At 42.7% G+C, this 14982-nt stretch overlaps 1 protein-coding gene across 1 annotated transcript in view; it reads left to right on the top strand.

The window, feature by feature from the left end:
- ADGRD2 (adhesion G protein-coupled receptor D2) overlaps positions 1-14982 on the top strand; it is a 388936-nt gene that overhangs the window by 268445 nt on the left and 105509 nt on the right. Inside the window, exon 25 of the mRNA XM_040406278.1 lies at positions 11960-11990. Coding sequence (XP_040262212.1) covers positions 11960-11990 — 31 coding nt within the window. The remainder of the gene's footprint in view (positions 1-11959; positions 11991-14982) is intronic.

Genomic DNA, 14982 nt, shown 5'->3' with positions numbered 1-14982 from the left:
TTCTGTAATCCACGCAGAACCTTATGCTGCCATCTTTTTTTCGGACAAGTACTAGGGGCGCAGCCCAGGGACTATGACTGTCCCGGATTATGTTAGAGTCTTTCATCTCTTGTATCATCTCTTTCACAGACTGAGGTAGTAGGTGGTATGGGTCTGTGCCTCTCCTTAATAGGAGGATGAGAGCCGGTGGGTATGGTGTGATTGATTACACTGACCTCTCCGTAGTCCGTGGAGTGCTTGCTGAAAGCCTGGTGGTGCTCCTTCACCAGCTTCAGGACTCCCTCTATCTGCTCCTTTGGGGTGGAATCGTCCCCCACATGTAGTTCTTCCCACCAGGAGGTGGAAGGGGTGCTGCTGCTCTGTGTGGTCTGGAACGCCTCCGTGGCAGGCAGACGGATCACATCCTGGAAAGACACCTGGAAAAGCTGAGCAACGGGGCAGTGTTTAAGGAGAGTAACAGGATGATCACCAAAGTTAATTAAGTGGACAGGCACTTTACCTTGAGACACGGTCACCAGGCTCTTGGCTGTCCGTACGAAGGGATGATTTTCAAAGGGAATAGGTTCCACTAGGGCTTGATAGTCCTGGCCCTGGATCCCTAACACCGCACGGCACCACAGGATGATCTGGGAATTTGGAGGCAGAGTTACCGGCCGGTTATCCCGGATCCGGACAGTACAGATTTCTCCTTTCTTGTTGGCGAACCTTTGTTGAGCACACAGCACACTAATAGTCTTTTGAATAACTCTTCTGGAAGCAGGTGAGGCTGAAGATATAGTTTGATTTAGTGCGTCAAGCACTTCAGAGTAACAATTTTTTAGAACGTTAGTCCCTAATATCACAGGGTGTCCTCCTTTATCTCCTGCTTGTACCACAATCACGCCTTGCTGTGGCAGGGTGGCTTCTCCCACCTGAAGGGTCGGTTCCCAATACCCATGCACTTTCACTGGCTTACCGTTGCTGGCAATGATATCTAGCCAGGACTCTGGTGGCTGGGTGAGGAGACTTGGATCCCAGAACTTGTCAAAGGCAGGCCGTTGAATGGTGGTGACCTGTGACCCAGTGTCCAACAGGGCTTCAAAGGGTATCCCGTTGATACATATATTGACTTTTGGACGGGATCCTACATACTTAGGCATCTAGCTTGGATCCTTTGGACCTACTGTTCTACCTCCCGAGGGGCGGTCCTCTGCCTCAGGGGTTGCCCGTTTAACTGCCAGCACATTGATTCAGTATGTCCATATTTCTTGCAGTGGTGGCAGACAGGCTGTTTTCTACTTCTGGGCTGGTACCTTGGTCGCCCATCAGGCTCTTTTGGGTATACGTCTCCATATGCAGGTTTGAGCCTTGGAGGAAAAGGACCTTCATCTTCTAGTAACAATGGTCTCTCCCACTCCTCTATTTTCTTGCACACCTTCTCTAGACTTAGAGTAAGATGGTTCACTTGCTCCATGAGGGCTGCCACTACATCTGTGACTGGAGCTTGGGTGGCCTGACTGACCCCGGCAGACCCCACATTCACAGTCTTTGGCTGACAAGCCTGGGGTTCATATGAGGCTGCTGGCCCGGGAGCAGGGTTCTGGCCTAATATACTGATGGCCAATTCTTTAAAGTCCAGAAATGTACAGTGGGGGTGTTGGGCTGACAACATGCGTAGCTGGCCCTTTAAGTGCTCAGTACCTATGCCCGCAATAAATTGCTCCCTAAGAGTCCGGTCCTGGTCCTCAGCTTCTTTGGGATCCACTTGGACTACAGCTCTCAGTGTCTCTTGTAAGGACAGGGCAAAATCGCGGAGCGACTCTCCAGGCTGCTGCTTTCTGCTGAAGAAACGCATTTTAACTTCTGACACCGTTCTGGCCTCAAATGTGGTGCCCAAGCGATCAAAGATCTGTTCCAGGCTACTTTTCTCAGAGCGGGGCCACGACATGACTTCCCTGCGGGCGGCCCCTTCTAACTGAGCTAGGAGGATCTCCATTTGCTGTTCGGCAGTTATGGGATAAAGCCGGAACAAGGCCAGTATCTGTTCCCTAAAGTCCTTTAACTTGTGGGCTTCCCCTGAATATCGTGGGAACCAGGGGGCCCCAAAATAGTACGGCATAGTTAGCGGCATCAGGCTTGGCGGTGCCGCGGCGGCAGGAGCCCTAGGGTCGGCTGTGGATACTTCAGAAGGCACGACTGGGGCAACCTGTCCAATTTCCTCAGGTGTGGACATGGCGTTGCTAGGTGGGTATGGCCCTTTAAATGTAGCAGAGCGGACCGGAGCGGCAATGGTAATAACTTTTTTTTTTTTCACAGGAAAGTCTTTTGTCCCTCCGGTGCCCTGGCAGGGGTCGGGAAGATTCCGGTAAGGTGATCGGGGGAGCCGGCAAAAGTTTTAAGTCTGTACTTACTCCGGTGGTGCTCGCTCCAGGTCTCGCGAGATGCGTGGCTACGGGCGTTGAGCCTCCTGCGTACAGCGTCAGCAGGTGGGCGCGGCCTCTCGTAGCTCCGGGACTCAGGTAGGCGGCGTTCTTCCTCCTTGCTGGCCAGGCGATGACTCCGCCTGGTTCTTTTTGCGCCAAAGTCCTCTTTTTCGCGCCAAACGGTTCACCAGGCGCACTTGCGGTGGCTCAAATAAGCAGCAAACAGTCCAGAAAATATTATCTTCACACCGCTAATTTTTCAGTTCTTTGGCCCAGCAATTTTTAATAAAACGATTAGGGCTTAGTCACTTTAAGGCAATTTTTAGCACACAGTTTTCTATCCGCAATGGCGCAGGAATGTTCGTAATCCTGTTCGTGACGCCAATTTATGCAGCACGCCAGACCTGCAGGGTATAGCAAAGTGAGGTCACGGTTATGGGCAATCGAGGGTTGCTCACTGTATTGGAGAACCCTGGGCAGGCATGCGGCAGTGAAGGAGAGGTAGACACAGTTCTGGGGCACACAGTACATTCTGCGATCTCCTCCGCAGTATGAAGAATCACTATTGCGATCGCTCGTCTTCATGCAGCTGTATTGTTTCTAAGCAGCAGAGGGCGTTCATTTTGGATAATCTGCCCGATTTATCTCCCTATGTAAATCGATCTTTACAGATTACGCCTTAGCAGATCTCGATCGTTACAGTGATGAAGTAAGAACAGTCTGCACGATATGTGAAAAGGTTCTTGGTGCAGTTTAACATTTTCACGAAAGACTAATTGGAAAAATGTTTGAGACTAAAATAAGTACTATGCCATCCTTTAAAAATGCTTTCTAAAGTGTCCATAGCCTTTAAACCTGAATAAGGACCCAGTCTGTGTCCAAAGCGCAAAGGGTATTTTAAATGACCTGTAGTAGATTTAGAAAGTGGAGCTCAACCGAGTTATCATTTTGCAGACAATTATTTCTCAGTGAAACACATTTTTACACAGTTTCTAATCCTTTTAAAAGCTCAAGGCTTTACGGATTTCCAATCACTGTGAAACAGTTGACCTCTTATTGATAGTACTACTACTAGCATTAAAAAAGTAATGATCTGACCCATCAAAACAATAAATGGTGGAACTTTAACCAAAAAGCATATTGATATGCTCTTCATCAACTCCACAATTCACTTGTTCAGGTTGTCCCAGTCAGGAAACAATTGACATGAACTGAAATATAGCTTGGTTGTTAAGTGAGATAACGCAATCTCATGCTCATGTCAACTGTTCTCTCCTCTCAAATGGATTTCTCATACATGCGGACAGAGAGGATGAGCACATTGTAGCTATTAGCCATTAATTAATGACCTCTTGCAATGTTTCCTTTCACTTCAGTCAGAGCAATATGGTGAAGGACCTATTGCTTTCCACCTGCTATACTCGATCTCTTCATAATTATTATTCCACGGTCGATTAATATTTTTTGTCTAATAATGCTGAATAAGTATACAAGCCAGGAAGTAAAAATCCTTGAAAATATCAATAGAAGTTGTGTGAGACCTTGTTCACAGGCATTGACTAACGCGTTCATGAACGCGCTTACATCAGCGGCCCGAGGAAACGCATTTTTCCGTGAAATGGCCGTCGCCGCTATGCATGGAAGATTCGCTGTCCACCCCTGCCGCTATGCATGGAAGATTCGCTGTCCGCCCCTGCCGCTATGCATGGAAGATTCGCTGTCCGCCCCTGTTAATTCTGCTGGTTATTGTTACTCACATCCCGGACCAATAAAGGATAATTTTATGAATTACTGCTGGGTAAGTGCCGCCTCATTATCCTTTTCTACTATTGGAATTCAAACCGTCATCTTATCCTGCAAAAATGATACCCTAAGACAATCGCCCAAAAAAAACTATGGCTCTCAGACTATGGAGACACTAAAACATGATTTTTTTTTTGTTTCAAAAATGATATTATTGTGTAAAACTTAAATAAATAAAAAAAAGTATACATATTAGGTATTGCCACATCTGTAATAACCTGCTGTATAAAAAATATCACATGATCTAACCCCTCAGGTGAATACCGTAAAAAAATAAAAAATAAAAAGTGTGTCAAAAAAGCCATTTTTGGTCACCTTACATCACAAAAAGTGATATACCAAGTGGTCAAAAAGTCATATGCACCCTAAAATAGTACCAATCAAACCGTCATCTTATGCTGAAAAAAAATGAGCCCCTACATTGGACAGTCGCCCAAAAAAAGACAAAAAAAACAAACTATGGCTTTCAGAATATGGAGACACAAAAAAACTTTTTTTTTTAAAATGCTTTATTATGTAAAACTGAAACAAACAACAGTCATATTTGATATTGTCACGTCCGTAACAACCTGCTCTATAAAAATACCATATTATTTAACCTGTCAGATGAACATTGTAAATAACAAAAAATAAAAACGGTGCCAAAACAGCTAATCTTTGTTACCTTGCCTCACAAAAGTGTAATATAGAGCAACCAAAAATCATATGTACCCTAAAATAGTACCAACAAAACTGCCACCTTATCCCATAGTTTCCAAAATGGGGTCTTTTTTGGAGTTTCTACTGTAGGGGTGCATCTGGAGGTCTTCAAATGTGAATTGCAACTTAAAATTATCCCAGTTAAATCTGCCTTCCAAAAACCATATGGCGTTCTTTTCCTTCATCGCCCGTACAGTAGTTTACGACCATATATGGGGTGTTTCTGGAAACTACAGAATCAAGGCAATAAATATTGTTTGGCCGCTAACCCTTGCTTTGTTACTGGAAAAAATGGATTAAAATGGAAAATCTGCCAAAAAAGTAAAATCAGTTTTGAATATCTTGAAGAGTGTAGTTTCTAAAATGGGGCCATTTATGGGTGGTTTCTATTGTGTAAGCCTCGCAAAGTGACTTCAGACCTGAACTGGTCCTTAAAAAGTGGGTTTTGAAAATTTTCTGAAAAATTTCCAGATTTGCTTCTAAACTTCTACGGCCTCTTTCACACGGGAGAATGCGTGAGTTGAACACATTGCACCCGCACTGAATCTGGACCCATTCATTTCTATGGGGCTGTGCACATGAGCGGTGATTTTCACGCATCACTTGTGCGTTGAAAATCGCAGCATGCTCTATATTGTGTGTTTTTCACGCAACACAGGCCCTATAGAAGTGAATGGGGCTGTGTGAAGATCGCAAGCATCCGCAAGCAAGTGCGGATGCGGTGCGATTTTCACGCATGATTGCTAGGAGATGATCGGGATGGGGACCCGATCATTATTATTTTCCGTTATAACCTGGTTATGAGGGAAAATAATAGCATTCTTGATACAGAATGCTTAGTAAAATTGGGATGGAGGGGTTAAAAAAAATAAAAAATTATTAAACTCACCTCATCCACTTGAGCGCAACCCGGCTTTTCTTCTTTCTTCTTCTTTGATGACCTGGGAGGAAAAGGACCTTTGGTGATGGCTCTGCGCTCATCACATGGTCCATCACATGATCCATCACCATGGTGATGGACCATGTGATGGATCATGTGATGAGCACAGTGACGTCATCAAAAGTCCTTTTGCCAGGTCCTGAAGAAAGAAGAGGAGATCCGCTACGCGACCAAGTGGATGGGGTGAGTTAAATTTATTATTTTTAACCCCTCAATGGACATTTTACTAAGCATTCTGTATTAAGAATGCTATTATTTTCCCTTATAACCATGTTATAAGGGAAAATAATAAAATCTACAGAACACCTAACCCAAACCCGAACTTCTGTGAAGAAGTCCGGGTTCGGGTCTGGGTACCAAACATGCCATATCGCGCATTTTCCCGCGACGCAACCGCTTCCTATCCGGCCCTCACACGCGACACCCATGTGAAAGAGGCCTAAGCCTTCTAACGTCTCAAGAAAAGAAAATGGAATTTACAAAATGATCCAAACACTATCACTATCTGTTTTAAAAGCAGAGAAATCGAAATTTTTTAAATTGCGAATTTTTCTAGCTTGGTATTTTTTTATAAATAAAAATGAAATATTTTGAATCAAATTTACCACTGTCATGAAGTAAAATATGTGACGAGAAAACAATCTCAAAATGGCTTGGATAAGTAAAAGCGTTTTAAAGTTATTACCACATAAAGTGACACATGTCAGATTTGCAAAATTAGGCTGGGTCCTGAAGGGGTTAAGGACACGATTTTTAGTTTTTAGGCTACTTTCACACTTGCGTTCAGAGCGGGTCCGTCTGGTGTCTGCACAGACGGATCCGCTCCTATAATGCAGACGTTTGGATACGTTCAGAACGGATCCGTCTGCATTATAGTTTAGAAAAAATTCTAAGTGTGAAAGTAGTTTCAGACGGATCCGTCCAGACTTTACATTGAAAGTCAATGGGGGACGGATCCGTTTGAAAATTGAGCCATATTGTGTCAACTTCAAACGGATCCGTCCCCATTGACTTACATTGTAAGTCTGGACTGATCCGTTTGCCTCCGCACGGCCAGGCGGACACCCGAACGCTGCAAGCAGCGTTCAGGTGTCCGCTTGCTGAGCGGAATGGAGCGGAGGCTGAACGCTGCCAGACTGATGCATTCTGAGCGGATCCGCATCCACTCAGAATGCATTAGGGCTGGACGGATGTGTTCGGGGCCGCTTGTGAGAGCCTTCAAACGGAGCTCACAAGCGGAGCCCTGAACGCTAGTGTGAAAGTAGCCTTACTCCTGGCCTTCCTGGAACCATAACTTATATTTCTTGCAAATAAGTTGTATTTTCTAATGTTACTACTTTATATTGCATACAATGTGGTGGGAGGCTTGAAATTCCAAATTGGTGGAATATGGAAAATAAAAATTCAATTCAGCCATAGTTTTATGGGTTTTGTTTTTACAGCATTTCTTATGCAGTCAAACGGACTTCATTCTCTGGGTCAGTATGATTACTATACTAAATTTTTATAGTTTTCTTGGGCCTTAAGGGCTGTTTCACACGAGCGAGTCCATTGCGGGAATCACGCTCCGTGTGTGAGTGTGATCCTCCGCTCTGGACTTGCAGGAGCGCACGGCGTTATCATGATTTATAATGCTGTGTGTCTCTGCATGGCCTTTTTTCCACAGAATCCTAGTGACATAAAGCTGTCAGTGTGATTCTGTAGAAATAAGGCCATGCAGAGACACACAGCATTATAAATCATGATAACGCCGTGCGCTCCTGCAAGTCCAGAGCGGAGGATCACACTCACACACGGAGTGTGATTCCCGCAATGGACTCGCTTGTGTGAAACAGCCCTAATACTTTAAAAAATAATAAACACATTGTTTATTTGCATTGCTTTATTCTGACCCCCATAACTTTTTTTTTTATATTTATATCTATAGAAGTGCGTGAGTGCTCATTTTTTGTGGAGTTGTAGTTTTTACTGATGCCATTTTGGAGTGTATGACTTTTTGATCACTCGTTATTGAAGCAGCCAATATATATGGTGAAACCGCCATTTAGAATTTTTTTTCCCATTACTCCGTTCACCCTATGGAATAAATATTTTTTAATTGTAATAACTTGGGCATTTTGGGATGTGACAAAACTAATGATCTTCATTTCTTATTACTTTTAATATGGGGAAGGGGGTAGTTTAACTTTTTATATCTTTTTTATAATTTAAAAAGTTTTTTGTACTTATAGTCCTCCTAGGGGAATTAAAGGGAACCTGTCACCGGGAATTTGTGTATAGAGCTGAGGACATGGGTTGCTAGATGGCTGCTAGCACATCCGCAATACCCAGTCCCCATAGCTCTGTGTGCTTTAATTGTGTAAAAAAAACGATTTGATACATATGCAAATTAACCTGAGATGAGTCAGAGCTTGAAAATATGACTCTTCTCTGGTCACACAAGTAAGATATGACTCTTTTATGTTAATTTTCATAAAAGGCGGGAAGTACAAAAATGCATAATACTTATTGAATTTGTCTGCAAATGAAATTAAAAGTGTAATTTATATGTTTAGGGTAACACAATGAACGTTTAGAAACGCTCAGTGAGGGTAGCATAGTAGAGGTGACAGGTTCCCTTTAACAAGTGGTTATTTTGAAGTCCTCACATAGCCAGCAATTATCTAACCACTTTACGTCCGCCCATAGGATATAAACATCCTATGGGTGGATCTCTATTTCTGAAAGCACGTTTTAAAACGTCCTGTCAGAAATAGCAGCTGCACGCTAATCGTGCAGCTGCTGATCGGGTTGCCCGCTGTCAGTGACAGCAGGGCAACCCAGAGAGGAGGCAGGGACAGTGCCCAGGTGTCCCTGCCTTCACGATCGCTGCAGACACAGCGCTCACCGAGCGCTGTGTATGCAGAGCAGGAAGCGCTATGCGCTTCCTGTTCCGGCCCGGCGGTCATGTGACCGCCGTGACCGGAGTGTGCAGGAGCTGTGTGAGGTCTTTCACAGACCTCGATCAGCCCTGCTCTGAGGCTGTACAGCGCAGGATTGCTGCTGTACAGCCTCTATAGGGGTGCATTTGTCCTGTAACTGGGGCTACTATGTCAGCCCCAGTTACAGGAGAAATCAACAGTGAAAAAAAAAAAGAAAAAGTGAAGTAAATGTCCCCCAGAGGTCTTGTATGACCTTATGGGGGACGAAAAGTGTAAAAAAAAAAAAAAAAAAAAAAGTTTCACATGTAAAAAAAAAAAGTCCCCAAGTAAGGAATGAAAAAAAAAATGTTAAAAATAGAAAAAATAAAATAAAATAGACATATTTGGTATTTCCGCGTCCGTAAAAACCAGCTCTATAAAAATATCACATGAGCTAACCCCTCAGGTGAACACCGTAAAAAAAAAAAAAAAAAACTGTGTCAAAACAAGCAATTTTTGTCACCTTGCAGCACAAAAGGTGCAACACCAAGTGATCAAAAATGCGTATGTCCCACAAAATGGTAACAATAAAACCGTCACCGACGTTTTTTTGATAGATTTTCTTATGTAGGGGCTCATTTTTTGCAGGATGACCGCAAAAAATGAGCCCCTACATAAGAAAATCTCTCAAAAAATAAAAAAACTATAGCTCTTAGAACATGGAGACACTAAAACATCATTTTTTTGGGTTTCAAAAATGCTATTATTGTGTTAAAGTGAAACAAATAAAAAAAAGTATACATATTAGGTATTGCCGCGTCCGTAAAAACCAGCTCTATAAAAATATCACATGAGCTAATCCCTCAGGTGAACACCATAAAAAAAAAAAAAAATAATGTGTCAAAACAAGCAATTTTTGTCACCTTGCATCACAAAAGGTGCAACACCAAGTGATCAAAAATGCGTATGTCCCACAAAATAGTACAAATAAAACCGTCACCTCATCCCGCAAAAAATGAGCCCCTACATAAGAAAATCTCTCAAAAAATAAAAAAACTATAGCTCTCAGAACATGGACACATTAAAACATAATTTTTTTGTTTCAAAAATGCTATTATTGTGTAAAACTTTGATAAATGAGAAAAAGTATACATATTAGGTATCGCCACGTCCGTAACAATCTGCTCTATGAAAATGTCACTTGACTGAACCCCTCAGGTGAACGCTGTAAAAATAAATAAATAGAAACTGTGCTAAAACAACCAATTTTTTGGTCACCTTGCCCCATAAAGTGTTATAATGAATGATCAAAAAATCATATGTACCCAAAAATAGTACTAATAAAACTGGCACCTTATCCCCTAGTTTCCAAAATGGGGTCACTTTCTGGGAGTTTCTACTGTAAGGGTGCATCAGGGGGCTTTAAATGGGACATGGCATCTAAAAACCATGTGGAGTTCCTTTTCTTCTGCGCCCTGCCGTGTGCCCATACAGCAGTTTATGACCACATGTGGGGTGTTTCTGTAAACCGCAGAATCTGGGTAATAAATATTGAGTTTTGTTTGGCTGTTAACCATCGATGTGTTAAAAAAAAAATTGATTAAAATGGAAAATCTGCCAAAAAAGTGAAATTTAAAAATTTGATCTCCATTTTCCTTTAATTCTTGTGGAACGCCTAAAGGGTTAACAAAGTTTGTAAAATCGGTTTTGAATACCTTGAGGGGTGTAGTTTCTACAATGGGGTCATTTATGGGGGTATCCACTATTTAGGCCCCACAAAGTGACTTCAGACCTGAACTGGTCCTTAAAAAGTGGGTTTTGGCAATTTTCTTAAAAATTTGAAGAATTGCTTCTAAACTTCTAAGCCTTCTAACGTCCTAAAAAAATAAAATGACATTTCCAAAATGATGCCAACATAAAGTAGACATATGGGGAATGTTAAGTAATAAATATTTTATGAGGTATCACTTTCTGTTTTAAAAGCAGAGAAATTGAAATTTAGAAAATTGCAAATTTTTCAAATTTTTGGGTAAATTTGGGATTTTTTCATAAATAAAGGTGAAATATTTTGACTCAAATTTTATGACTATCATGAAGTACAATGTGTCATGAGAAAACAATCTCTGAATGGCTTGGATAAATAAAGGCGTTCCAAAGTTATTACCACATAAAGTGAGATATGTCAGTTTTGCAAAATTTGGCCTGGTCAAGAAGGGGGCAAATGGCCCAGATGGCAGGTGGTTAACATTGCAGCCTATGGGAGATTCCATGCATTTCTATCAAGCCCTGCCAAGGACTGGTAGGATCTTCACTTTGACAGGCCTTGGAGCCTTCAGAAGGCCTGAGGATGTCATAGCAACTGAACGCTTCCTTGATCTTGACAAGGGAGAGCCGTTCAGTCCCCAGGAGTGTAGCACTCCTAAGAAAAGACCCCTCAGGTGCCATGATCAGTACTGCTGTATAATGTCTTCCATTACTGCTGCTGCTTCTGAGGGTGTGCTACGGAGAGTTAGGGAAAAACTCGGGTATCTGAGAATCACATTTAGAAATTGCAAAGGGGAACACTGCCAAGTGCCAGATACAAGTCATATAATGGCCAGACATAGTGGTACACATGTTGCAGCTTATTTTGAAAGAATGACCTGGAACAACTGGGACACTTGGTCATCAATAAGTAAGTCCTGAAAGACCCCTAAAGGGGTTTGTCCCACAAAAAATATTCTACAGAACTTGGATCTGAATAATTTTGTAACTGCATGTAATTAAAATTTTTGCATAGCCACGGAGTTATTCAATGAAATGTATCTGTATAGCGCCACCTGCTGTTTTCTTTCTTAATTGTCCTGCTCACTGAGATGGCCGCACATGCTCAGTTTCATCCTTCAACTGCCTCCTGATCTGTGAGAGAGAGCGCCAGCAGAATGGACACACATGGATGCAGCAGAAAAGACACTCCCCTCGAGCTGCCAGTATGATATAAATCTGGCAGATAAATGGGTAGGTCTCTGGATCCATGTGAGGTACAGGGCTGGTTCTAGCTTTGCCAGGAAAAGATTGTCATGTACTATACGATCACTGCTTTTCATTTTTTTTTATATAAGTTATGGGATAACCCCTTTAACTTGTAAGAGTTGAAGTTGATTTTATATATATATATATATATATATATATATATCTTACAGCACACAAAAAAGATTTCTTGCTTTCTTTTGCAGGTTGTAGAACTGACATCTTTCAAAGCATCAGGTTAGTAGTATAGGTGAAATATTCTAAACCATTAAAGGGCATCTGTCAGCAGATTTGTACCTATGAGACTGGCTGACCTGTTACATGTGCACTTGGCAGCTGACTGCATCTGTGTCCGCTTTCAGGGCCGGTGTCAGCACCCTGCATACCAGGGCAAGTACAGGGGCTCACTATTCCTTTAAAAGGCCCCAGGTCTGCACTGCCAATTAGGCGGAGCAGCTCTGGAGATAAGTGGGGGAGGGGGGAAGAGGCAGTGGCAGCAAGGCCGTGGCAAATGAGCTCTTCCATTGTGAAAGTGCTTATCTCTTTACATTCATCTGTATCGCTGTCCTCAGGACAGCAATACAGATTAATGCTGCTGCATGGCAGGGAAGAGGCGTCTCCCTTCCCCGTTCCTCTGATATGTTGCAGGCACTAGGCCTGAAGCCTAGCCGAGTCCAGCGCAGAGGGCGCGATGATGTCATCATCGTAATGCCACCTGAGCCGGGCAGCATACAGCGTGGGACACAGGCCGGAAGAGGCCTGCATCGCATAGCTGCCAGAAGCATGGAGGTAAATCCGCTAACAGATGCCCTTTAAGGCTTATTTTAATGATCCTTTTTTTATTTTGCAACTTTTTTGCTGTGATTTTCTTAAGTGCTGCAAGACTGTGACGAATACCGCACCTTGCAGCCCTGCCTGACATTTCTGGTTTCATCACTGGTTACCAAGGCATGATGATACACTCTCCCTGGAAGTACGAAAGGTCAGCTTGGCACCGTTTACACAGACACCTCCTGTCCACGCAGGCACAGGGAGACACAGGGAGGGAGAAAGGGTGGTCTACACTACCTCCGGCGGGACTCCACACTCGCTCACAACCCTGACAAGCTGAGAGAGCCTTTTCACTGCCCCAGTGAAACAGCACCCTGTCAGCTCAGTAGACAGTTCCTTGTTAGATATAAGCCCGGTCCGCTAGTGGGATTATATATCGGGGCAGGAACCACCCCAGGTAGCTATGACTATGCTGAAATACGGACGTGGGGATTCAAGATCAAGATACAAGAACAGCGCAAGATTAAATTATATATTTGATTGCCTTAAGGGTGCGCTAGACATAACTCTATATACATACAGAAGATATACAATGGTTGGATGTGCAAATGCAGATGACGTGGTACAAACTGGGTTAAGCAGAGCAAAAGTCAGTTACCAGGTGGATGAGTAGTCCTTGGTGTTACGATGATGAGTTTTTGGTTGCTGTAATCCTTAGCTGTAGTCACTTGGGGGTAGTGATGTCAGCAAATCCAGGTCTCACCAAACACATTGCTCGATGTGGCCCCCTTCAGAGAAAAGACACTGGCCTCTGGCCTGCATGAGCCTTTTCACCTATAGTCGGCCACTCCCCCCCCTCCCCCTGGGAAGATATCATTTTTATTTTGTCCAGTGAGGCAGCTCAGAATCCAAAAGCCCATCATGGATCATAGCTCCTCACCGAAAGATCACAGGGGGATGGTTCTGATAGCAATTTGGAGACCAAACATGGCACTGTCATTGGGTTCCTACTGGGAGATCTCTGTATCTCCCCTTTCTGGCACCCGACCCGAAAAACAATGACCGGGGGCACCTCCGCCTTGGTCCCAGGATCGCAAATATGTAACCGGTTTATTTCTGGGATAGACAGGCAATGATGTCTGTTGGGTTCTTTTGTTCTGATGACCAACTCAGCCCCCCCACCGGCATTCATCCTGCCAGAGAAGTTGAGTTGCTGGCTGAGTGGGGTGTGAACTGTAAACATGTGGTTTGTTTTGAAGTCTGCTTCCTCTGCTAGCTGACAGCAAATGGCTGGAATTAGATCATAACTCCACATTCCTCACAAAGACTTTGTTGTGATTGTGATAAGTGATTTATTGTCTAATTTCATAAATCAGGGCAAAAATAAATCATGCAACAAAACTTCAGCTTAAAATACCCTTATACTCCAGCCAGTGATTTAAAAACATAACATGGCTTAATTTGCGTGTTTGCATCTGATCATAGATGATATTGCAGAGAAACAAATGAATAAAGCTTACCTGCTGGCAATTTTTTTTCCCAGCATCCAATTCCAGTAAAAATTGCAGCTTTATTTTATCTAACATAAAATCCAGTACAGGTACACATACACCGCTTACCCTTACTCATAGCTTTACCTGTACTGGATTTTATACTGGACTCAATAAAGCTGCATTTTTTTGTTGCAGGAATTTTCCTCTTTTATTGTAGACCAGTAGGGAAATTTTAAAAATCTATAGCAATTTGCTTAAAATGTCTGCTTTAGGATACATTCACACAACCATATCTATTTTGCGGTCCTCAAACCCTGGCTCCTTAAAATGCAGATACCAGCCGTGTGCATCCCACACTTTTTTACTGGTTCCATTGTCAAAATGCCATTAATTTGTCCGCAAAATGGACGAGAATATGATAGGTTCTATCATTTGCAGCATAGACAGAACAAGGATGACATCCATGTCCCGTCTCCATTTTTCTTTGGCCCCATAGAAATAAATGGGTCTGCATGTGATCCGCCAAAAATACAGATCAGATGCACACCGAAAATACATTTGTGTGAATGACGCCATAGTGAATACTTAAAAAAAATGACAATGCTGCAGCAACTTTTTATAGAGCTCTGAATTTTGCTGTTGCTCTGTTATTCCCCAGGGAAATATTAAAATGTTCCTTATTAATGAGGTTTATCCATTTACACTTAGACAATGTCATCACAAATTGCAGTGTATGTAGTAAGTGTAAGAATATGTAGCATCAGGCCCCTCTGGCAAGGGGAATGGTAGCCACCAATTGTCATTTTAGTCATATTTCCAGAAAGATTAATAGAGGAATGGCAAAATGCCCTTGAGTTGTTATTTTATGGGATGATTGACCATGTAAGACTTGTACAAGAACCATACTGGGTATAAATGTCATTAAATGACATAAAAACTACACAACTACATGGTGCTACATGCAA

The sequence above is a fragment of the Bufo bufo genome, chromosome 8 (assembly GCF_905171765.1).
Source record: "Bufo bufo chromosome 8, aBufBuf1.1, whole genome shotgun sequence".
NCBI lineage: Eukaryota > Metazoa > Chordata > Amphibia > Anura > Bufonidae > Bufo > Bufo bufo.
Note: the sequence above shows the minus strand (reverse complement) of the source record. Positions and strands in the feature narration are given on the sequence as shown.